Genomic DNA, 25,059 nt, shown 5'->3' on the forward strand with positions numbered 1-25,059 from the left:
GAAAAGAACTACAACGACAGCACTGAACTTCAAAAAAGGGAATTATGATGCCATGAGGAAAATTGTGGGAAAGAAACTCAACGACACCGCAAGGAAGATGGAGTCCATAGAAAACGCCTGGACCCTATTCAAGGGCACGGTGCACGAAGCACAAAACCTGTGCGTCCCCAAGTTCAGGAAAGGGTGCAAGGAAAGGGTGCAAAAAAAAAAAAAAAATAGAACAAAAAACCTAATGTGGATAACAAATGCAGTGAAAAAGGCGATAAGTGACAAGAAGGCATCATTCAAAAAATGGAAAAAGGACCAATCAGAGGGCAACCAAAAGGAACATAAAAAACACCAAAAGGAGTGTCACCGAGTGGTTAGGAAAGCAAAAAGAGAATAAGAAGAGAGACTGGCAGGGGAAGCAACAAACTTCAAATCATTCTTCAGGTACGTCAAGGGGAAGCAACCAGCAAGGGAGGAAGTGGGACCCTTAGATGATGGAGACAGAAAGGGAGTGGTAAAAGAGGAAAAGGAGATAGCTGACAGGTTAAACGAGTTCTTCACGTCAGTTTTCACAAGGGAGGACACAACCAACATTCCGGAGCCCGAGGAGATCGTAAAGAGAGATCAGGATGAAAATCTGGTCCAACTAGAGGTGAGCAAGGTGGATGTCCTCAGGCAGATAGACAGGCTAAAGAGCGACAAATCGCCAGGTCCGGACGGCATTCACCCAAGGGTACTCAAGGAACTAAGGAATGAAATAGCTGAACCACTTCGACAAATATGCAACCTATCCTTAAAAACTGGAGAGATTCCGGAAGACTGGAAAATAGCAAATGTCACGCCCATCTTCAAGAAAGGCTCAAGGGGAGACCCAGGAAACTACAGGCTGGTGAGCTTGACCTCGGTCCCGGGAAAGATGATGGAAGCGCTGATTAAAGACAGCATCTGGGAACACATCGAAAAAAATGGGCTACTAAAGTCGAGCCAGCATGGCTTCTGCAAGGGCAGGTCATGCCTCACGAACTTATTATACTTTGAGGGGGTAAACAGCCAGGTGGATAAAGGGGAATCCATAGACATCATTTACCTTGACTTCCAAAAAGCCTTCGACAAGGTACCATACGAAAGACTGCTAAGGAAGCTATGGAACCACGGGATGCAAGGGGAGGTTCACTGATGGATCAAAAACTGGCTGGCGGACAGGAAACAGAAGGTTGGAGTAAAGGGCCATTACTCAGACTGGCAATGGGTCAAGAGCGGAGTTCCGCAGGGGTCAGTGCTGGGACCGCTCCTGTTCAATATATTTGTTAACGACCTGGAGGCAGGAACAAAATGTGAGGTTATTAAATTTGCGGATGACACCAAACTATACAGCAGGGCTAATAACATGGAGAACTGCAAAGATCTCCAAAAAGATCTGACAACGCTGGAAGAGTGGGCCAAATAGTGGCAAATGAGCTTCAACATAGGGAAATGCAAGGTCATGCATGTAGGGAAAAAGATCCCGATGTTCACTTACAAAATGGGGGATCACCGCTAGGGGTGATCAACCTTGAAAGAGACCTAGGAGTGATGGTAGACACAACCTTGAAGACGTCGGCGCAGTGCGCCACAGCCTCAAGAAAGCAAACAAAATGTTGGGTATCATTAAGAAGGGTATCACGACCAGGATGAGGGAAGTCATCCTGCCACTGTATCATGCAATGGTGCGCCCGCACCTGGAGTACTGTGTCCAGTACTGGTCGCCGTACCTCAAGAAGGACATGGCGGCACTTGAGAGAGTCCAGAGAAGAGCAACTAAGCTAATAAAGGATATGGAGGACCTCTCATATACTGACAGACTGAAAAAGCTGGGGCTTTTCTCCCTGGAAAAGCGGAGACTTAGAGGAGACATGATAGAAACCTTCAAGATCATGAAGGGCGTAGAAAACGTAGACAGGGACAGATTTTTCAAATTATGGGGAACCACAAGTACAAGGGGGCACTTAGAGAAATTGAAAGGGGAAAGGTTTAGAACAAACGCCAGGAAGTTCTTTTTTACCCAGAGGGTGGTGGATACATGGAACGCGCTACCGGAGGATGTGATAAGCAGGAGCACACTACAGGGCTTCAAAGAAGGTTTGGATAGGTACCTGGAGGACAAAGGGATTGAGGGGTACAGATAGGAATAGAGGTAGGTTATACGGATAGGATTAGAGGTAAGTTACAAAATTAGTCTGGACCACTGTTCAGGCAATAGGCCTGATGGGCCGTCGCGGGAGCAGACCGCTGGGCAAGATGGACCTCTGGTCTGCCTCAGCGGAGGCAACTTCTTATGTTCTTATGTTTACCCCACTGTCCCTCCTGGAAGGGAAGGGAAAACTATGGACGTCGCATTTACCAGAATGCTATGATGTCCTCTAAAGTCCTCAAATATAATTTTTATTTCATCACTTACTTTGAATTTCTTCTTTCTCTTCTAACAAAATTTTTGGATTATTTGGATACCCAAATGCATTTTGAGTTTCAGGAAGTCATTGCTTCTTTCTCTCAATATCATCTGCATCTCCTCCAATCATCTTATGATGCCTTCGAGTTATCTGCCCGAGCGGCTGCTTGCTCTGAAGCTATGCATCATCTTGCCTGGCTTCGTACCATTGACATGGACTCTAACCTTCAAAACCACTTGGCTAACATTCCTTGTGAGGGCACCGATTTCTTTGATGAATCCATCGAGGCAGCCACCAAGAAATTATCTGACCATGAAAAATCATTTGCTTCGATTGTCAGACATAAGCCAAAGCCAGCTCCTGCCAAGCCTGCACGCCCTGCTCTTATCTATCAAAGGCGTTTTGCTCCAAAGCCGGCTCCTTATACTCGCCCTCCTCTGAAAAAACAGCAACCTCAGAAGCAACAGAAACCCCAACCTTCTGCTGCACCTAAGGCTTCTCAGCCTTTTTGACTGTTTACAACAGAGCAAAACCTCCACCGTTCTGTCTCTGTCTCCTTTTCCCCCTGTAGGAGGTTGTCTCTATCATTTTTACAACCAATGGACGATAATTACATCCGACCTCTGGGTGCTTACCATCATCAGAGAAGGATACTCTCTTCATTTCACTCAGGTTCCACCAGAGCTTCCTCCAAGAGAGTATCCTTCCAATCCATCCCAGACTGCCCTTCTTCAAGAAGCTCAAGCTCTGCTTTCTCTCCATGCCATCGATCCAATTCCCTTAGAACAGCAGAACAGGGGGTTTTACTCCCGTTACTTCCTTGTTCCGAAGAAGACGGGCGATCTAAACTAAACTAAACTTTAGGTTTATATACCGCACCATCTCCGTAGACACAGAGCTCGGCACGGATTACAGAATTTAGGATGAGAAAGGAACTCCAGTGGAGGGTTTAAGGATTAGGTGTAAGAGAGTGGGGATGGGTAGGAGAGGCCAAAGAGAGGGAAATGTTACAGTTTTGAGAATAGCCAGGTTTTTAGGTGTTTATGGAAGAGTTGGAGGGAGCTTGAGGTTTGGAGCGGGAGGTAAGGTTATTCCAGAGCTCAGTGATTCTAAAGGGGAGGGATGACCCTAGTTTGCCTGCATGTGAGATGCCTTTTGTGGAAGGGAAAGATAGTTTAAGAGTTTGGGAGGATCTGGAGGAGGTAGGAGTTGCGGAGTTCCAGGAAAGGGGAATACCGGCAGGAAGGATGCCATGTAGGATCTTGAAAGCTAGCCATGCACATTTGAAGTGGATCCTGGGGATTATTGGGAGCCAATGGAGCTTAGACAGGAGTGGCGAGACGTGATCAAATTTGCTTTTTGCGAAAGTAAGCTTAGCTGCGGCGTTCTGAATCCGCTGAAGTCTATGGAGGCTTTTCTTGATTAGGCTGAGGTAGATAGAATTGCAATAGTCCAATCTGGAAAGGATGATGGATTGTACTAGGACGGCAAAGTGTTTTTGATGAAAGTAGGGTCTGACTTTCCTTAGCATATGAAGGCTGAAGAAGCATTTTTTTTTTACCAAGGAGTGGATCTGCGACCCATTCTGGATCTCAGTGCCCTCAACAAATTTCTAGTCAAAGAATGTTGTCCCTGGCATCTCTTTATCCCCTTCTCGAGCATAACGACTGGTTATGCTCTCTGGATCTCAAGGAGGCCTACACTCATATCCCCATTCAACCGGCCTCCCGTCAATATCTCAGATTTCGGGTGGAGAATCTGCATTATCAATACAGAGTACTACCCTTCAGCCTGGCCTCGTCTCCCAGAGTGTTCCAAGTGCCTGGTAGTGGTAGCGGCAGCTCTCCGGAATCATGGTCTTCAGGTATTTCCCTACCTTGACAACTGGTTCATAAAAGATTCCACATCTCAAGGGGTTATTGTAGCAACCCAACGGACTACCTGGTTCCTACAAAGTTTGGGATTCAAAATCAACTTTCCCAAATCTCAACTTCAGCCCTCACAGACTCTACAATTCATTGGAGCTGTTCTGGACGCTGTCCAACTCAGAGCATTCCTTCCACAACAATGTCTGGAAGCTCTTCTTCATCTCTGTCATACAGTGTCTTCCCGCTCTTCCATCTCAGCGAGACACATGATGGTACTTCTGGGTCACATGGCCTCCATGTGACTCCTTTTGCCAGACTTCACCTCAGAATTCCTCAGTGGACCCTGGCATCTCAATGGACGCAAGTTTGCAACACTCCTTCCCGACACATTTCAGTCACTCCTTCCTTTTATTTTTTTTATATACCTTTCCTGATGTTGTTCTTCCTTAAATGTTTTTCTTTTGGGTTTTTTTTTTACTTTAAACAAATGTAATTTTATCCCTGTATTCCTTATGTATTTTTTTTATTTATGAATATGTTTTTATGTCTATTGTTTAAATGATTTATTTATTTTTGTTATACGCATTGAAAATATTTGATATTGCGTGTAAATCAAAATTTCAATAAACTTGAAACTTCAAGAAGTCTCTCCGTTGATGGATGCTCTCTTCTAATCTTTCCAGAGGCTTGCTTTTTCAAACTCCCCCTCATCAGAAGGTCCTCACGACAGACTCTTCGACCTACGCTTGGGGTGCTCATCTAGATGGTCTCCGTACTCAAGGCCACTGGACCAGTACAGATCGTCAATGTCACATAAATCTGTTGGAACTCGGAGCGATTTTCAAGGCTCTCAATGCTTTTCAACATCTTCGCGACCAAGTGGTCCTCATCCGGACGGACAACCAAGTCGCCATGTATTATGCCAACAAACAAGGAGGGACCGGCTCTGCCTCCCTTTGTCAAGAAGCGCTGAAGGTTTGGGACTGGGCAATCCGCCACAACACCTTCCTCAAAGCTGTCTACATTCAAGGGGCGAAGAATGGCGGACAACTTGAGTCATCTGCAACCTCACGAATGGACTCTCCATTCCTCGCCTCTTCATCAAATTTTTTCACAATGGAGAACCCCTCAGATAGACCACTTTCGGCTCCCCACAACTTCAAACTGCCTCAGTTCTGCTCCAGGATATACTCTCCTCACCGCCTCGAGGCAGATGCTTTTCTTCTGTAATGGACGAATCTCTTCCTCTACGCATTCCCTCCATTCCCTCTCATTCTCAAGACTCTGGTCAAGTTGAAGAACGATCATGCCACCATGATTCTAATCGCTCCTCGGTGTCCAAGACAACCTTGGTACTTCCTTCTACTTTGACTCAGCACCAGGGAGCCATACCTTCTACCAGTTTTTCCTTCTCTGCTTACACAGAGTCAAGGATTTCTGCTTCATCCCAACCTGCAGTCTCTACACCTGACAGCTTGGTACCTTTCAACGTAACTCCTCTTCAGTTTTCTCAATCTGTAAGTGATGTCTTAGAAGCTTCTAGGAAGCCTACAACTAGACAATGCTATCACCAAAAGTGGTCTAGATTTTCTACGTGGTGTTTTTCTCATCATACGGAGCCTCAGCATTCCTCCTTATCTTCTGTTTTGGACTACTTGTTGCACTTATCCAATTCTGGCCCAAGTCTACATCTATCCAAGTCCATCTCAGTGCAATTGCGGCTTTCCATCACCCTATTGAAGGGAAACCCCTCTCTGCACATCCAGTGGTTTCCAAATTTATGAAAGGACTCTTTAATGTTAACCCTCCTTTCAAACCGCCTCCTGTGGTTTGGGACCTCAATGTTGTCCTTTCTCAACTCATGAAGCCTCCATTTGAACCAGTCGATAAGGCTCATCTGAAGTATCTCACTTGGAAAGTGGTGTTTCTCATAGCCCTCACTTCCACTCGAAGAGTCAGTGAACTGCAAGCTTTAGTAACTGACCCACCATTCACTGTGTTCCATCATGACAAGGTGGTTCTTCGTACTCATCCTAAATTCCTACCTAAAGTGGTCTCGGAATTTCATCTCAACCAATCCATCATCTTTCCAGTATTTTTTCCAAAGCCTCATTCTCATCCTGAAGAATCAGCTCTTCATACTCTGGAGTGTAAATGTGCTTTGGCCTTCTACTTGGAACGCACCAAACCACACAGAACTGCTCCTCAACTTTTTGTTTCCTTCGATCCAAATAAGTTGGGCCATCCTATTTCTAAGCGTACCATCTCCAACTGGATGGCGGCTTGTATCTCTTTCTGCTATGTCCAGGTTGGATTACCCCTTCACAGTAAAGTCACAGCCCATAAAGTCAGAGCAATGGCAGCTTCAGTAGCTTTCCTCAGATCTACACCTATTGAGGAAATGTGTAAGGCTGCTACTTGGTCCTTGGTTCATACCTTCACTTCTCACTATTGTCTGGATACTTTTTCCAGACGGGATGGATATTTTGATTCATAGTCTAAAGCGCGCGAGGACAAAGGCGCGCTGACAAACGAGCGCGGACAGCTGAGTGCAGGACTTCATCACGCCGAAGAAAAAATGTATTTTAAAGGGCTCCGACGGGGGGAACCCCCACACTTTACTTAATAGAGATCGCGCTGGCGTTGGGGGGGTTTGGGGTGTTGTAACCCCCTTCATTATACTGGAAACTTAACTTTTTCCCCACACCCCTCCAACATGGCAGCGTGAGGTAGCGCAATCCATATTAAGCAGAGTGGGGGGTTCCCCCCCACCCACCCCCGTCAGAGCCCTTTTAAAATACGGGTTTTTTTCGACGCGATTAAGCCCTGCGCTCAGTTGTCCGCGTGCCTTTGTCCTCACACGCTTTTGACCCATCACCGACAGTTTGGCCAAACAGTATTACAAAATTTATTCTCCTAAATTGCCAACACTCCCACCATCCCATTCTGGTTAGCTTGGAGGTCACCCATATGTGAGAATACCTGCCTGCTTGTCCTGGGATAAAGCACAGTTACTTACCATAACAGGTGTTATCCAGGGACAGCAGGCAGCTATTCTCACAACCCATGCGCGGTGCGGGCAACTCGAAACTTTGAGTTTCTTCAAGCAAGTCTGCTTGCGAGGCATCCGCATCCGGGCTCCGTCAGTGACGTCATCCATATGTGAGAATAGCTGCCTGCTGTCCCTGGATAACACCTGTTACGGTAAGTAACTGTGCTTTACATCACCCTCTTATACCAATGGTCAGCCAGCAAAGGGCCGCCCTTATCTATTTGAACAAAGAACATTCCTTTTAACATAGTTACTAAGCTTAAAGAAAAGTTTAACAAATTATATTTTTGTGAACACTTTTTCTCTCAGTAATTCTTTAAAAGTTTAGCTCAAACCAGCTTTGTGACCAAGACTCTGTAACGCTGACAGCTTCAAGTTTCACTGACACTAAAAGGAAAAAAACATATAACCTCTCCTAACGAGAACTCCCAATATGGGCTAAAGGAGCCTCCATGAATGGAAATTCCTTTGCGGGCTGAATAGCCCTCCCTACACAAGTTTCTATGGTAGGCTAGCTTAAAGGTCAAATAGGTCAAACTGCAGATGTTGCCTTTCAGGATTTCTTCAGGTTTAATATATAAAAATACAATTTTCCAAAACCAATTCTCATGTTTAAACATACATTCACACACATAATCAAACACATTCTCACACACATTCGGGGCCCCAAATACACCACACTCATATCTATCATGTATTCAATACTTTAGAACATATTCACTTTCTTCTATACCCAGCCATGGATGTGAAATCAAATATGCTCCAAACTAACTAGCTCAAGAACATCTGTTATCAATTAGGCCAGGGATGTCCAACCTTTTGGCTTCCCTGGGCTGTATTGGCTGAAAAAAATGTTTCTGGGGCCGCACAAATGCTGCAGCAAGACAGAGGAGGGAGCCGGCAACACGGTAAACACCCAGGGGCAGCAGAGGAAAACACTGCATTGCCCTCGACCAGGGCCGCATAAAATACTTCATGGGGCCGCATGCAGCCCTTGGGCTGCAGGTTGGACACCCTTGAATTAGGCCATGAGGATATTTTGGCGCGAACTCTTTAGACAAAGAAAAGGCACAAAGAAAGACAGAAAACAAAATGGAGGCATATTAATACAAAATGGAGTTAATACCTATATAAGTGTGTTTTGTATATCTATACCGGATTTCCCCTATGATCTCGCTTAATCCAGTAAAATACATATACTTTTTCCCTCCTAGTAACCCCTAGTGTTTTTCTGTTATTCTCTAATGTTATTTTTCTGGCCTTTGCCGCAATCCATATTCACTTTGTTTATATTTATATACCAACTTTTCATAAGCTTCTAATTGGACATGGCCTTAACTATCACATATGCATCTAACTAGATTTACCCAGAATCACATGAAAAGGAGGCATCTCATATGTAGAAAAATCTACAACATTCATATTTTTTTCTTACACACTACACTATCCATTCCAATTCAGCATATCATAGCACTCCCCTATTTTCCAAAAATGCCATTATTCACAGGGTAAGGGTATGAGAAATGAAAATACCAACTCCATTAACTTTTATCTACCTAATTTTCTTAGATTCTAAATATATCCTAGGTTATCTCTTATGGAATATTAAATATTCATAACATGGTAATAAATGATTTTCTTGTATAAAACAGTTATTAGCTTTTAACTGAGTGGCTTCCTTAAGTAAGAAGTGCCTTTTGGTCAGGGCATAGCAGACATTTTTTTGTATGTAATTCCTGATCACATGTTTTGTCGTCTTTCTGCAGGAAGCAATCCAACTGGATGGGGAGATCTTTTTTGCACTGCTACGCCGTGTGTCGCCCATGGCCTATCGCCACCTGAAGAAGTACAAGATTGACCCTATTCTCTATATGACTGAATGGTTTATGTGCATCTTCTCCCGCACCTTGCCTTGGGCATCAGTGCTACGTGTCTGGGACATGTTCTTCTGTGAAGGTAAGACCCTCCTGGGGAGATGATTAAAATTAAAATTTGAAGTTTGTCATACTGGAAGATTGAATCACTTCTGAAAATGGTGAAGGCAGATCCAATAAGGGTGAGGGTTGGAAAGCAGTGTGTGCATTTGTACACATACATGTATTTTTATATGTTTATGTGGTATGCATGCATACACGTTTGTCTTATGCATTCATGTGCATGAAGGTGGCCATGGGAGGAGACAGGAATTCCATCGCTGATTATCTTTCTTTTTTTTACAGGAGTGAAGATTATCTTCCGGGTGGGATTAGCGCTTCTGCGGCATACACTGGGCTCAGTAGACAAACTTCGCAGTTGTCAGGGAATGTACGAGACTATGGAGAAGCTGAGGAACTTGCCCACACAATATATGCAGGAAGAGTTCCTCGTCCATGAGGTAATGTGTCATTAATCTTCCCTGCAGAAGGAAATACTGCATCATTGAGTTGAATCTGGCCACCTTGTTGGGCAGACTGGATGGACCATGCAGGTCTTTATCTGTCGACAAGTACTATATTAGTGTGACTGCCTTTATCCCAGGACAAGCAGGCAGCCTATTCTCACATGTGGGTGATGTCATCCACGGAGCCTGGATGCGGACAGCCTCGCAAGCAGACTTGCTTGAAGAAATTCAGAAGTTTTGAGACTGCCACACTGCGCATGCTTGAGTGCCTTCCCGCCCAGCACAGGGCTCGTCTCCTCAGTTTTCCACGGAGCCAAGAAGTCCGTCATTGACGCTCTGCGCTGAACTTAGTTTGCTTCGTGCCTTCTCTCGCCGTGGCTCGTGTTTTCTTTTACTTATTACCTTGTCACTATGCTTTTCTTTCGGTAATTGTTAAAAAAAAGTTAAATTTTTTTCATCGCGTGTCGTACACCCTCAGCCTGCAGACTTCAACTTTGCGGCGGCTATCTTTCCTTCTATGTCCCCGCCGGTCATGGGCTTCAAGAAGTGTAGCCAGTGCCAGCGTGCGATCTCCCTCACTGACCCACACTGCTGGTGCCTTCAGTGTCTGGGGCCTGACCATTGCCCAGAGTCGTGCGTTCGCTGTGCTTCCCTTCAACCTCGAGCCCTCAAAACGTCGTAGAGTTCAAGTGGAGAAGATTTTCGGTATGGAAACTCCTGCTACACCCTCGACCTCAACCTCCGATTCAGTCAGGCCTGCTATGGGGTGTCCTCCTGCCTCCACGATTTCGACCTCGACTCTCATCAGACCTTCCTCATTTGGAACGTCTTCAACCTCGAGTAACTCTGCCAGGTTTTCTCCTGAGCTTCCCTCAGGTCAGATACCTCAGCAGACAGTTCCAGCGGTGGTCCTCAAGCTAGCCAAACATCATTCCTCCAAGTCGAAGCATTCTTCCTCTTCGTTCCTTGGAGCCTATAGCCTCAGCAAGTGGTCCAGTTTCAGATTCGGATCCACAATTGCAGGCTACCATCCAAACCATTTTAGAGTGGTAATTTGTTCAGTTACTGACCAAATATAGTCCTGCCTCAACTCTGCTTCCTGCAGTCCAGCCTGGGCATTCAGCAGTCTCACAAGAGGTCGAGTCCTTGCCTGTGCCTCGTGCTGAATCTACACACTATGCAAGGAGTCCAGTCTTTACAAGTGTCTCGTCTGGAATCTTCACACTCCATACAAGGAGCTGAGTCTTTGGGAGTGCTTCAAGATACCTCGATCCAGACCCCAGAGTTTATGGGACTCCGATCTACAGCTTCCAGCCCTATATCCTCACATAAGGCATTGCCCGTTTCGAGGCATAGGGTGAAATCTCCTCGGCCTCGCATGAGACCTGCTTCCAGGCAGCACTCTCATCGCCGGTCGAGGCCCTCATCGAAGCGCAGGTCCTCTTCCAGAGAGAAGCCTTCCTCGTCCAGGCCTTCTAGCTCTTCGAGGCCTCCAACTCCTCGATCCTGGACACCAATAGCAGAACCTGAGGGCTCCGCTTCTCCCAGTGCCTCATCCCAGTCTGCTTATTTGCTGGGATATCAATAGTCCAGGGAGGCTTCGCCTTCGTTTTCCACTCGAGGTGCCTCAAGGTCATCGAATCCCTCTCGTGGCCATCCTCTTGCGGATCATTTGTCCTTTTCTTCTTTCCTCTGTCAAATGGCTGAGGACCTGGATCTTAAATTGGACTCTGGTTCTAAGTACTCTAATGAGTATTTGGAGGAAATGAGTATACCTCGGCCTAGTGCGGAGTCTCTCAAACTCCCTCTTAACAGGCTTCTTTCTCAAACTTTCAAGCGCAACCTTGCTGTTTCAGGCAAGTTGGAATCGAGGTATAGAACTGTACATTGCAAGGGCTTTGAGAACTCGCAACTATCTCATCAGTCCCTTCTTGTGGAATCTTCCTTAAAGAGGAGTCATCCTTCCAGGGTCTATGCTACCGTACCTCCTGGCAGAGAGGGCAGGACCATGGACAAGTTTGGCCGTCGTCTTTATCAAAATTCGATGATGGCCTCCAGGGTTTTTAAATTATAATTTTATCTTTACTACTTATTTCAAGTATTTTATTGATATACTCCCTGGGTTTTCTAAAGACCTTGGTTCATACAGGCTTTTAGAGTTCCAGCAAGTCATTGCTACTTTAGCACAACTCAGGTTACACCTTCAGTCATCTTATGATGCTTTAGAGCTTTCCTCGAGGGTCACTGCTTTCTCAGTAGTGATGCGCCGCCTTGCCTGACTTCACACTGTTGATATGGATCCCAACATTCAGGATCATCTGACCAATATTCCTTGTGAAGGCAATGACCTCTTTGATGAATCGATAGAGGCCGCCACCAAGAAGTTGTCTGAGAATGAGAAATCTTTTGCTTCCATCATCAGACCAAAGCCTAAGCCAGCTCCTTCCAAGCCTTCTCAACCTCTTCCATCCCATCAGAGGCGTTATCCTCCAAGTGCAGCTCCTTACACTCAAGCACCTCCCAAGAAACCACAAAAATAGCAGAAGCAACAGAAACCTCAGCCTTCTGCTGCACCAAAGGCTTCTCAGCCTTTTTGACTGTCTCAAACAGAGCATAACTTCCTCTGTCCTTTCCTCTTCTCATCGGAGGTCATCTCCATCATTTTTACCATCGATGGGAGACCATTACATCCGACCTCTGGGTTCTGTCAATAATCAGGGAAGGATACTCTCTTCATTTCACTCAGATTTCACCAGAGCTTCCTTCCAGTCCATCCCAGACTGCCCTTCTTCTTCAGGAAGCTCAAGCTCCCTTGGAACAGCAGAGCAGGGGGTTTTATTCCCGTTACTTCCTAACTCTGAAGAAGACGGGCAATCTGCGGCCCATACTGGATCTCAGGGCTCTCAACAAATTTTTAGTCAAATTTCGCATGCTGTCCCTGGCATCCCTTTATCCCCTTTTAGATCAGAACGATTGATTATGTTCTCTAGATCTCAAGGAGGCTTACACTCACATCCCCATTCATCCAGCTCCCATCAGTACCTCAGATTTCGGATGGGGAATCTGCATTTTCAGTACAGAGTGCTACCTTTCAGCCTGGCATCATCTCCCAAGAGTATTCACCAAGTGCCTATTGGTGGTGGCAGCAACTATGGTCTTCAGGTGTTCCCTTACCTGGACTACTAGCTCATCAAAGATTCAACATCTCAGGGGGTTATTGTAGTGACCCAACGGACTACGTGGTTCCTACAAAGCTTGGGATTCGAAATCCCACCTTCAGCCCTTTCGGAACCTACAGTTCATCGGAGCTGTTCTGGACACTGTCCAACTCAGAGCATTCCTTCCTCAGCAGCGTCTGGATGCTCTTCAGCTTTGCCACAAAGTGTCTTCCCTTTCTTCACTCTCTGCGAGACACATGGCCTCGACCGTTCACATGACTCCTTTTGCCAGACTTCACCTCAGAATTCCTCAGTTGGCCCTGGCATCTCAGTGGGCGCAGACTTGCGACCCACTCTCTCAACACATTACAGTCACTCCTTCGCTGAGACAGTCTCTCCACTGGTGGATGCTCTCTTCCAATCTCCAGAGGTTTTCCCCCTGGAAACCGAATTGTGGAGTCCCACAAGGCTCTCCACTATCCCCTATCCTTTTCAACATCTATATATCCTCCCTAAAACTCCTCCACCTATCCCCCCTTGAAACAATTTACACTTATGCAGTCGACATCCTCGTCCTCCTCGAGACCGATTTGAACCTCACCGACCTGTCTAAGAACATATCCTCTTGTATAATGAACCTACAATCCTGGGCCCACACTGTGCAAATGAAATTGAATGAGTCCAAAACAAGACTTCTTTGGCTCGGTCCAAAACTAGATCACCTACCCACCTCCATCCCACTACCCTCTGGCTCCTCTCTGCAGCTTGAGTTCTCGAGCAAGGTCTTGGGCATCATCATTGATTCCACATTGTCTTTCAATGACCACCCTCAATCCTTGGTAAAAAAAAAATGCTTTTTCAGCCTTCACATGCTGAGGAAAGTTAGATCCTGCTTCCATCAAAAACATTTTACCCTTGGGGGCGTGGCTTGGACGCGAACTCTGATGGTTGGGTGAGTGAGTAGCTCCGTGCATACAAGCCTTATTTATAGAAATTACTACAAAAATAATTAAATTTTAAAAGAAAAACAGCTAAATAACATCAAAATATGGCATCTAGCAAACAAAATAAAGGAGACTCGGTGGCTGGAGGATCCGGTACAGGAAGCAACAAGAGATCAAAGCCGGAGCCTAGCACTCCTCCTTCAAAGGTGCCGTTACCATCAGATGAAAGCCCCGACGTTATGGAGGAATTACGGCAAATTAAAGAGATTGTTTTAGACAGCAATAAAAAACTACAAAAGGCAATGGACGATGCTGCAATCCTCACTAAAAGAGTGGAGGTGACAGAAAATAGAATAACTATTCTGGAGGAAAACTCGGAGCAACTAAATATGGATATGAGACACAGTAAGACAATATGGAAAGAGGTCACAGAAATTAAAAGAGATTTTGAAGATAGCCGGAACCGTGAACGTAGAAATAATTTAAGAATTATCGGAATGCCGGAAGGGGTGGAAAAAAACGACCCTATAACTTTCTTGGAACAATTTTTGCCTAAAGTGTTGCCATTAAAATTCAAAACTGCATTAGAAATCGAAAGGGCACACAGGATACCAACTCAAAGGAAAAACTCACAAATGGGACCAAGGACTTTAATTTTCAAACTCCTGAGACATCAACAAGCAATAGAAATTTGTCAACTAGCCAAAGAGAATAATAATCTCAGATGTCAGGACGCTAAAATACATATAGTCCCTGACTTTGCAAGAGAAACTGCATTGAGAAGAAAACAATTTCTGGACTTGAGACCCTAATTAAGATCCCTGGGGGCTAGGTATGGGCTCCTATATCCGGCAGTAATGAAAGTTACAATAAATAATACAACTAAAAATTTCTCGGATCCCAAAAAACTACAGGAATTTCTTGAGTTTCAAGTTTCAAGTTTATTTGGATGTTTGATTAATCGCCTATTAAAGTTTACTAGGCGATGTACATAATCCCAAAACAATCAATAAGATAAAAACATGTAACATTAAACAAAATTAAAACAAATTAACATACATGATTTAGAATGGAAAAAGAGGGGAAAAGTTACAATCTTGTGTATAGTTAATAGATAGAAAAAAGAAAAGAAACACAGGGGAAGGGTACATAAATGTTTTCACTGGCAGTGGATAGTATTTTGCAAATATTAAAAATAATTATTCAAAGGAGAAGAGGGTATCAGAAGTTAAAAACGTCATTGAAAAAAAATGACTTCAAAAGTTTTTTAAATTTAATAATATCTTTTTCTATTCTGATGTATTGAGGTAGGGCATTCCACCATTGGGGCCCCATAACTGTAAACATATCAGCTCTTCGTGTTCCGATCACTTTCAAAGAAGGTATCGAAAGAAGATTTTGTGCAGAAGAGCGGAGTGAACGTTGGGTATGATATGGAGTTAAATATCTAAATATAAAAGAAGGTTCGCCTGATATTAATGTTTTGAAGATTAGTAAAATTATTTTATAATTACCTTCAAGATTCAAAAATAGACAAGTATAGATAAAGATTCCTTTATAATTCTTATATAATTCTGGGATAGATCCTGAGTTTTTATAGATTCCTCCGATTAGAATATAAAAAAAAAAAGAAGAAATTTAATTGTAGTAATTATAGTTGAATTTGATAATAGCTTGTGGGAGTTATTTAAACCTAACCTCAATCTGCGTATCCAAATATATAATGGAGGGTTGGGTGAAGGTGGGGATGGGGATATTATAAAATATTTGAAGTATTGGGAAAAGTTATTAAAAACAAGTATTTACTGTTTAATTTTGGGAAATTTGTACTTTAAAAATATAAATGGATCTTAAAATACTATCTTTGAATGTTAATGGTCTGAATCATATGATAAAAAGGAAAAAAGCATTATTATTTTTAAAGAGGCAAAATGCGGATATATGCTTTATACAAGAGACCCACCTTTCAAATATTGAATCTAATAAACTGGAAGGAGGTTGGGTCAAGCATTGTTTTTTCTCACCAGCTATAGGGAAAAAAGCGGGTGTTGCTATTCTAGTGAATAAAAAATGCTCTGCTTCATTCAAATTAAAGGCATCAGATATTCATGGAAGATGGGTAAATGTGGAAATGAACATGGGAAATACTACCATGACGTTGTTTAATATATACCCCCCTAATTCGAACCAAAATGAATTTTTTAAGACTCTTCAACAACTGATTTTGCCACTGGCTACTTCAAATCTAATAGTAGCTGGGGATTTTAATGCTGTTATGGATCCTCTATTGGATAAAAACCCAAGTAGATTTATGAAATCTATGGGACTAGATAATTTGGTACAATCTTGTGATTTGACAGATATTTGGCGAATACTTCATTTTGATGGACGGGAATTTTCTTTTTGTTCTCATGTTCATAATTCTTTTTCAAGAATAGATTATATCTTTATTTCAAATAACTTGGCACATCAGGTGACACAAGCTGCCATTGATCCAATCATTTTATCTGATCATGGTGGGGTATGGATTGAAATTAGGATTGCAGATCAAAATACTAATAGACCAATTTGGAAGTTTGATAATACATTGCTTGCTGATCCAATATTTTGTGAGAATCTTCAAACAAAAATGAAGGATTATTTTCAATTGAATGATAAAGATGAGATCTCTAGGGAAATATTATGGGATGCATTTAAGGCATCAATGAGAGGACAAATAATTTCTTATTCGGCTTATCTTAAAAAACAGATTAAAAAACAATTTTTAAATTTAGAAAAAGAGATTAAAATTTTAGAATTAAGGAGAGGAAGTGACGTCATCGCCGCAGATGGGAGCTTAAACTGAAAGCACCGTTCGGGCCCGGCGAGCTAACTGCTTAAAGTTGTGAAAACGGCGCATTTTTCCACTCCCCGAGTGGTGGTGAGGTGTGCGAAGGATTGGGGAACCCCATGGCAACGCGCAAAAAATTACCCGGTGACAAACCCGGCCAGCACACGATGGAGCAGGCGCTGGGCCGGGTAGCACGTGGCGGTGCGGGCCCGGAGACCAGCAGCGGAGAAGCGGCGCGATTGAGTGGGGCTGACATGCTGGTTGAGCCCGTGCAAGTGGATGCCCCGCCGGAACCGCTTACTAAAGCGGACATGCAGCGTTGGATTACTGAGGTGAAATCTGAAATTTCGGCTGTGGCTGTGCAGGTCCGGGAAGCGGTGCAAGAGTTGCGAACTGATTTGGTGGAGGTGGGCACCAGGGTGGAGGTTGTGGAGATGCGGCTGGATAGCTGCGAGGAGAATGTGACCGGGGTGCAAAGATCCTTGGAAACTGCCTCTGCTGATTATCAAATTCTCCTGGACAAAGTTGAGGACCTGGAGAACCGCACCCGGCGTAATAATTTGAGGGTGCGGGGCCTAACGGACTTACCAGAGTATAAAGATGTGCGTGCTACTACTATTAAGCTGATCAGGTGGCTTTTACAAGATGATACCCTGGAGCCGGGACTTAAGCGGGCACATCGAGCTCTGGGACCTCGGACATCCGATCAACCTAAAGATATCGTACTCTGCCTCCTGAGCTTTACCCTTAAAGAACAGATCTTCCGCAGAGCCCGGGAGATGGGCACAGTTACATGGGAAGGCCATCGGTTGGAGTTCTATCAAGACCTGGCTGCGGGCACGCTCCAGAAACGTCGGGCGTTCAGAGATGTGACCAAAGCATTGCAGTGTAGTAATTTGCGCTACCGCTGGACCTACCCTTTTGGGGTGGTGATTACCATCAATGGAGTTCATACAAAAGTTACTACAGTGCAGGAAGCTCGTGGTCTGTTGCAGCAAGCGGGTATTGAGATCCCGGAGGAGGCTGTTCCTGCTGGGGGAGCGGTGTTGAACGGAGTGGCGCCTACCGCCCCCTCCCGATGGCAGCGAGTGGAGAGAGGATCCCAGAGCGGGAGGGGCGGCCGAGGAGGTGGACACCCTCTTCCAGTTACCGCTTCTACATCCAGTGCCCCCCCCTGAGGGCTGACTGACTGTGCTTGTATTGTTCCAGTTTTTTCAATACTTCCCTATCTGCAGGGGGGGTGTGTACGGACCCCTCCTTGGATCTGGGTACCTGGGTTTGAGTTTTGGAAAGGAACTGTGAGGGGGTTGCCCATGGACTGGTTCTGGGGGAGGGTGGGAAGGGGGAAGTTGGAGAGATGTATTGGTGTTCTGTGGGGGAATGTTGTACTGTGGGGGAGGGGGGAGTGAGAAGTGTGGTGCGGGGGGCTTTGGGGGTGGGCGGATTGAATTCTGGGGATTGTTGTGGGAACTGTATTTGACAGTTAGTGTTGTGTTGTGGGGTTTGTGTAAGGGGCCATGGGGATGGATCACTTCCTTGTGTACTGGTGGGAGATCTGTGGACTCTCACTTTGGGGGAGAGGGTGGGGGAGTGGGTTGGGGGGGGTAGCGGGAGATGTGGGGACAAGTTGGTAGGGGTTGGGGTTGCATTGCCATTCTTCTCATTGGATTAAGGAGGGATTCCGGTTGGTCTCTTATAATATCAGGGGGTCTAAATTCCCCCAATAAGAGACGAGCTTTCTACAGGGAGCTGCTTCGCTTGCGGGCTGATGTATGTTTCGTCCAGGAGACACATCTACTCCAGTCCCATGAATCTCTAGTTAGGGATTCTAGGTTTCCTCAGGCCTTTTGGGCTTCCAGGGTAGGCACTTCTAAGAGGGGTGGGGTGGGTATTCTTGTTCGTAGGGGGATTTGTTGTGAAGTGCAGAGGGTGGTGCGGGATCCTCAGGGTAGATATATAATGTTGGAGGCTTTGATTGAGGGGGTCTTGTACTCCCTGGTTAATGTTTATGCTCCCAATGAGGGTCAGGGGGTCTTCTTTCGAGAGTTAGTGCCTAGAATTCTCAGGTGTAAGGGGGGTGCCCTGGTTTTGGGTGGGGATTTTAATCTTACAGTAACCCCTCATTTGGATAATTCAGGGAGGGCGGATCAGTATGGGAGGCGGGATCGTAAACTGTTGAGGGAGGCCTTAGCTACTCTGAATGTAGTGGACTGTTGGCGGTGGCTCCATCCATCGGTCAGAGATTATACTTATTTTTCGGGTATCCATTCCTCTTATTCTAGAATTGATTATGTTTTTGTGGAGCGGGGACTGCTTCGGAGGGTGGAATCAGCGGGGATTGAGTCCCTAACATGGTCGGATCATGCCCCAGTTTGGTTGCGGTTCCTGGGAGAGGGTGGTGGCTCGGGACGCAAATTCTGGCGTTTTAATGATAGTCTCCTGGATGATCCGGAGGTGGGAACGCAGATTGAAGGGTGGATACAGGACTATTTAGATGTGAATGTAGAATGTGGCGCTTCGTTGGAAGCGGTTTGGGAGGGGTTAAAGGCTACCGTTAGGGGCAGAATGAATAGCCCTGGCCTCGGCCCGGCAACGTAAACGACAGGAAGAGGCGGCGGCTTTGCTGATTTTGATTGGTCGGTTGGAGGGCTTGCACAAGCGTAGCCCTTGGGATGTTGCATTACGGGAACGCTTGTTTCAAGCACGCCGGGATCTTCAGGCTTTAGACCTGGAGCGCTTACACCACAATTTACAGCTTCTCAAACAGCGTTATTTTGAATTTTCTAATAAAGCTAGTCGACTGGTTGCCCATCGTCTGAAAGTGAGGCAGACGCGCAATCAGATTCTCTCGCTACGTGCAGTCTCTGGTGAGTTGTTGCGGAAAGAGGATGCTATTCGGGCCCGTTTTGTGGAGTATTACTCCCATCTCTATGCACCGGAAACTTCTGGGTCCTTACCAGACCTAGACGCTTATTTGGCTTCAGCGGAGTTGCCCCGGATTGCGCCAGATGATGTGGCACGGTTGGACCGTCCTCTCACGTTGGTTGAGGCTCGTGGAGCGCTGCGTTCTATGCCCCTTGGTAAGTCGCCAGGGTTGGATGGTTTTACTGTTCGATATTATAAACGCTTTCAGGATCTTTTGCTGCCTCCTTTGTTGCGTTTTCTTAACTCCTTGCAAGAGAATAGTGCCCTCCCCTACTTTATGAGATTAGCGGGTGTGATGGTGTTGGCCAAGGAGGGGAAGGATCCCCTGCAGTGTGCTTCTTATAGGCCGATCTCGTTGTTGGGGGTTGACACTAAGCTCTTTACGCGGATCTTGGCTGACAGATTGATGAGTTGGATTCCTCGGCTGATCCATCCGGATCAGTCGGGTTTTGTAACAGACAAGTGGGCGACAATACTCGTCGGGTTTACAATTTGTTTGAAAGGGCAAGGGGGGGGGGGCGAGGGAAACGGTGTTTCTGTCGGTCGACGCTGAGAAGGCGTTCGATAGGGTCTCCTAGCCTTTCTTGTTCAGGGTTTTGGAATCTGTAGGTTTGGGTCCGCGCATGCGGGACTGGATCCAGATCCTTTATACTTGCCCTATTGGATGTATAAAGGTGAATGGGGGCTACTCGGAGACTTTTTCGCTCGCAAGGGGAACGCGTCAGGGGTGTCCTCTTTCACCTCTTCGCGTTGACGATAGAACCCCTGGCGCAGAGGGTGCGGTTGAATCGGGATATCAAGGGGGTTACGGTGCCGGGTGGGGATTATAAGTTGGCTTTATTTGCGGATGATCTCTTGTTTACGGTGGAGGACCCGGAGGGTTCCCTGCATGCTATCTTACGGGAGTTGGATGCTTATGGTAAGGTGTCGGGATTTCGTGTCAATGTTGGAAAATCTGAGCTCCTTAACGTTAACTTGTCTGATGATCGAGTGGCTTACCTCCGAGACCGGTTTTCGTTCCGGTGGGTTCAGCATTCTCTCCGTTACCTCGGGGTTTATTTCGGACCTCCGGGAGTGGATCTCTATGATCTTAATTTCCCCCCGCTCTTTCGATGCATTCGTCAGGATTTGCTTAGTTGGAAAGATCAGTATTTCTCTTGGTTGGGTAGGGTGGCAGTTGTGAAAATGATGATTTTGCCTCGTCTTTTGTTTTTATTTCAAGTACTGCCGCTCTGGGTGGGTAGGAACACGTTGGAGGGAGTCCAACAGCATATCTCTCACTTTATTTGGGCTGGAAGGAGACCTCGGGTGAGTAGGTCGGTCTTATGTATGGGTAGGGGCGACGGCGGGTTGGGGGTTCCCAATGTAGTAAAATACTATCAGGCTGCTCAGCTGCGCGCTCTTTTAGAGTGGCAGACGCAGACGCCGAAACCGTGGGTGGAGATAGAGCAAAGTTTAAGCGGTGGGGTGCCTTTGTTACATCAGCCTTGGTTGCCTGGCAGGGTGCGGCTGGAGGATGGCTTGTCCTCAGTGGGAACTTCTTTGAGGGTTTGGAATCAGACCCGGGGTAGTTTATTGCTGGGTAGGTGCCATTCCTGGTATGCCCCGTTAAGATATAATCCAGATTTTCTACCGGGAAGGGGTGGTGGAGTATTTGCTGATTGGGAAACTAGGGGCTTAGTGTGTGTGGGTCAATTGTGGGATCCGGTTTTGGGCCGTATTCGACCCTTTACAGAGCTCCGGGGCAGGTTTGGCTTTGGGGTCAGAGATTTGTTTCCTTACCTGCAAGTGGTTCATTATATCAGGGCCTCGGGTCTTTTGAGGGATCTGAGGGGGGGTAAGACTCCCTTTGAGCTTTTGTTAGGACCGGTGCTCAGGAGGGGAGCTCTCTCTGCTATATATAGATGCCTCAATTGTCGGGGGACCCCACATTCATACATGAGGGCATGGGAGGGTGATTGGGGTTTTGATATATCTTGGGACACCTGGGGGGATATTTGATCAGAGATTTCTTCGGTGGGTATAGCGGCCTTGTTGATCGAAAATGGATACAAGGTTCTCTTTCGTTGGTATTATACCCCTCAGGTGGTGGCTCGTTGGCAGGGAGGTGCAAGTGCTCTTTGTTGGCGGGGCTGTGGGGAGGAGGGTACCTATTTCCATATGTGGTGGCAGTGTGAGCGGGTGTCTGGGTTCTGGATTGGGATTTTTTCTCAGGTGTCTCGGATCCTGGATTTCCCCATTCCGGTGGATTGGCGACATGCCTTGTTGTTCTGGCATCAATTGGATTTAGCTTGGAGTGATTCTATGTTTTATAAGTTGGCCTTCACTGCTGCTAGATTAGCTATTGCTTCCCTTTGGAACCAGGTGCTCCCTCCCACGTGGGCCATGGTGGAGCATCGCTTGCTTACTTGGCAACTTCTTTACCACATAACAGCCCTACGCCATGGTAAACTCCATGGCTATGCTCATATTTGGCGCAGATTTCGGGCTTCTGTGGGGATCAGTGGCAGGGGTGGAAGGGGGCACTGAGTTGACCATGGGGCTGGACTGGGATGGCGGAGACTAGGGAGAACCTTTATTTATATCCCTATTCCATTTTTGGGGGTTTTTTTTTTTGGTTTTGGATGCTTCTCGACCTAATTGGGTGTTGTGGGAATTGTGTTTTGTCCCTGGGGGGTGGGTGGGGGGGGGGGAATTTGACTGCGTTTTGGTGGGTTTTGTAGTTTGTTATTGTTAGATTGGGGGGATTACATTTGTATTTGTTCTTGATTACACTTTGGGTGTTATTAGGAGTGTGGTTGTTTGCACTTTATTTTCTTGCTGCTGTATTCTATATGTTTATGTTATGTTTGAGGTGTATCTCAATAAAAGCTGTTATTTTTTAAAAAAAAAATTTTTGAATTAAAGCTTATAGAAAAATGGGAATATTCTATTCAACAAGAATTGTTAAAACTTAAGGGTAAATATAATGAGATTTCATCTAAGTTGATTAGGAAAGATATATTTTCTCAGCAAGCTTTGTATTATGGTAACTCAAATAAGGCGGGAAGAATATTGGCAAATTATCTTAAAGCGAAAAAAAGGAAATCAAAATTAATTGCCATTAAAGATGAAAATGGTGAAACATTTATGCAAATTGAGCCTATTTTAAAACAGTTCCTAAAGTTTTATAGATCTCTTTATTCTTCCGAGACTTATTTAGATAAAGAAAAAGATGGTTTAGAATTTTTGAAAATGTTAGAGGGTCCAAAAATTCCTGAACATATAAAACGAAGTTTAGAAGAGCCAATATCACTAAAAGAATTAGGAACAGCTTTGAAATCCCTTAGAGTTGGATCCGCTCCAGGTGGTGATGGATATACGGTGGAGTTCTATAAAACATTTCAAAATTTTCTATTGCCCTATTTATTAAATCTTTATCAATACCAACTTAATAAAGGTTCTATTAATGGCACTATAGCAGAATCTTTAACTATTGTTTTGCCAAAGCCAAATAAAGATCCCACTTTGGTTTCAAACTATAGGCCAATATCTTTAATAAATGTAGATGGTAAATTACTAGCAAAAATATTAGTGTTAAGTTTGGCTAAAGCTCTCCCTCATATTATAGGTATGCATCAAACAGGATTTGTTGCTCAAAGACATTCATCTCATAATACCAGATTGGCATTCCATAAGTTATATTTAACAAAGAAAATGAATGAGCCTACTTTTGCGGTTTCTCTGGATGCAGAAAAGGCTTTTGATAGAGTAGAATGGACCTTTATGTATCAGGCATTGGAATGGTTTGGTATAGGTCCTGGATTCATACAAATAATACAAACATTGTATAGCTCCCCTTCTGCTAGATTATATATTAATAATACTTTTTCAGAAAAATTTAATTTGCAGAGGGGAGTTAGACAAGGTTGTCCCTTGTCTCCTTTACTGTTTGATATTATTTTAGAATCCTTAATATTAGCTATCCAACAAATAAAGGAAATACAAGGTATACCACACTCAGATAGAGAATATAAGGTATCTGCTTATGCAGATGATTTATTATTGTATTTGAGGAATCCAGAATCTACCATTCCATATTTACTTGAGTTGATTGAGAAATTTGGAAAGTTTTCAGGATATAAGATAAATTGGAATAAATCAGAAGTTCTTCCATTAAATGTACATTGTACAAAAGGTTTATTTGATACATTCTCTTTTGTTTGGAAAGAAGAGGCTATTAAATATCTGGGAATTTGGATTACAAAAACAGTGGATGAAACAATAAAAAGTAATGAAAAATGCATATTACAAAAGGTGACAGAAATGTGTGAGCAATGGAATCCTTTGCACTTATCTTGGTGGGGAAGAGTACAAACTGTTAAAATGATGATTTTGCCTGTAGTTTGTTACCAAATGGGGATGATACAAGTTTTCTTTCAAGAATCTTTTTATAAAAAACTAAATAGGATTTTGACAAAATCTATTTGGCTTGGTAAAAACCCCAGAATTGCTTTAGTGTCGATGCAAAGGCCAATTGTGGAGGGCGGGGTAAATTTTCCCAATTTTTATAGGTACCATCAAGCCTATATTTTACGTCAAGGTATGTATTGGATCCTCCCAGAGCCCACTGATAATATTCCAGACTGGTTCTGATTAGAATGGAGACTTATGTTTCCCTTGTGTCTTAGTCATGTAGTTAGTATCAGAATGCCAAGGTTATATAAAGAGCATAAAATATTTATGGATACTTGGAAAACTCTAAGATATATAAGTAATCTAACTCCTATTCCAATAAGTAAATCAACAACACAAACGATTTGGTTAAACCCCAAGATCAAAATTGGCGGTTTTAAAATTATCTGGAAACATTGGATGATAGCAGGTATTCGTATTTTGGATGATGTAATACAAAATGGTAAATTGCTGGAGTTTTCACAATTGCAGCATAAATTTGATCTTAATAAGTCACAATATTTTAGATGGTTGCAATTGAAGCAATCCATTCAGGTAGGGTTCCCTGAATGGAAAAATCTTACTAATTATCATAGTTTGGAATTCTTATGTTTCCAGATGGATTCAACAGATCATAAAGCTGCACAGTGGTATAAATTAATATCTGGATTTGTAAATAAAAAACCAAAAAATGGTCTTAGAGACATTTGGAGCATTGAGATAAAGCACCAAATTACTGCATCTCAATGGCCACGACTTTGGTCTTGGAGGTTAAAATGTACGGTGTCAGCATCTATGAGACAAACATGGTTTTTTCTATTACATAGAGCTTTTTGGACCCTTGTTCGTTTACAAAAGATAAGATAGTTCTAAGTCTAATAGATGCTGGCACTGTCATGTTGAAGTCGGGACATTAGACCACCTTTTATTCTATTGTCCATTCATCTTATCATTCTGGAAATCAATTTGGCCTCAAATAAATAGGATGTTAGAAAATCCGGTAGCCTTGACATATGATACTATTTTATTTGGCACAACTATGAGAGCAAGA

General features: G+C 44.4%; 1 protein-coding gene across 1 annotated transcript in view; it reads left to right on the forward strand.

Annotated features, from left to right (window-relative positions):
- LOC117360999 (TBC1 domain family member 10B-like) overlaps nucleotides 1-25,059 on the forward strand; it is a 161,878-nt gene that overhangs the window by 128,138 nt on the left and 8,681 nt on the right. The window contains exons 7-8 of the mRNA XM_033945743.1: nucleotides 9,104-9,293; nucleotides 9,557-9,711. Of these exons, the coding sequence (XP_033801634.1) occupies nucleotides 9,104-9,293; nucleotides 9,557-9,711 (345 nt within the window). The remainder of the gene's footprint in view (nucleotides 1-9,103; nucleotides 9,294-9,556; nucleotides 9,712-25,059) is intronic.

This window comes from Geotrypetes seraphini, chromosome 5 (assembly GCF_902459505.1).
Source record: "Geotrypetes seraphini chromosome 5, aGeoSer1.1, whole genome shotgun sequence".
In the NCBI taxonomy this organism is placed as follows: Eukaryota; Metazoa; Chordata; class Amphibia; order Gymnophiona; family Dermophiidae; genus Geotrypetes; species Geotrypetes seraphini.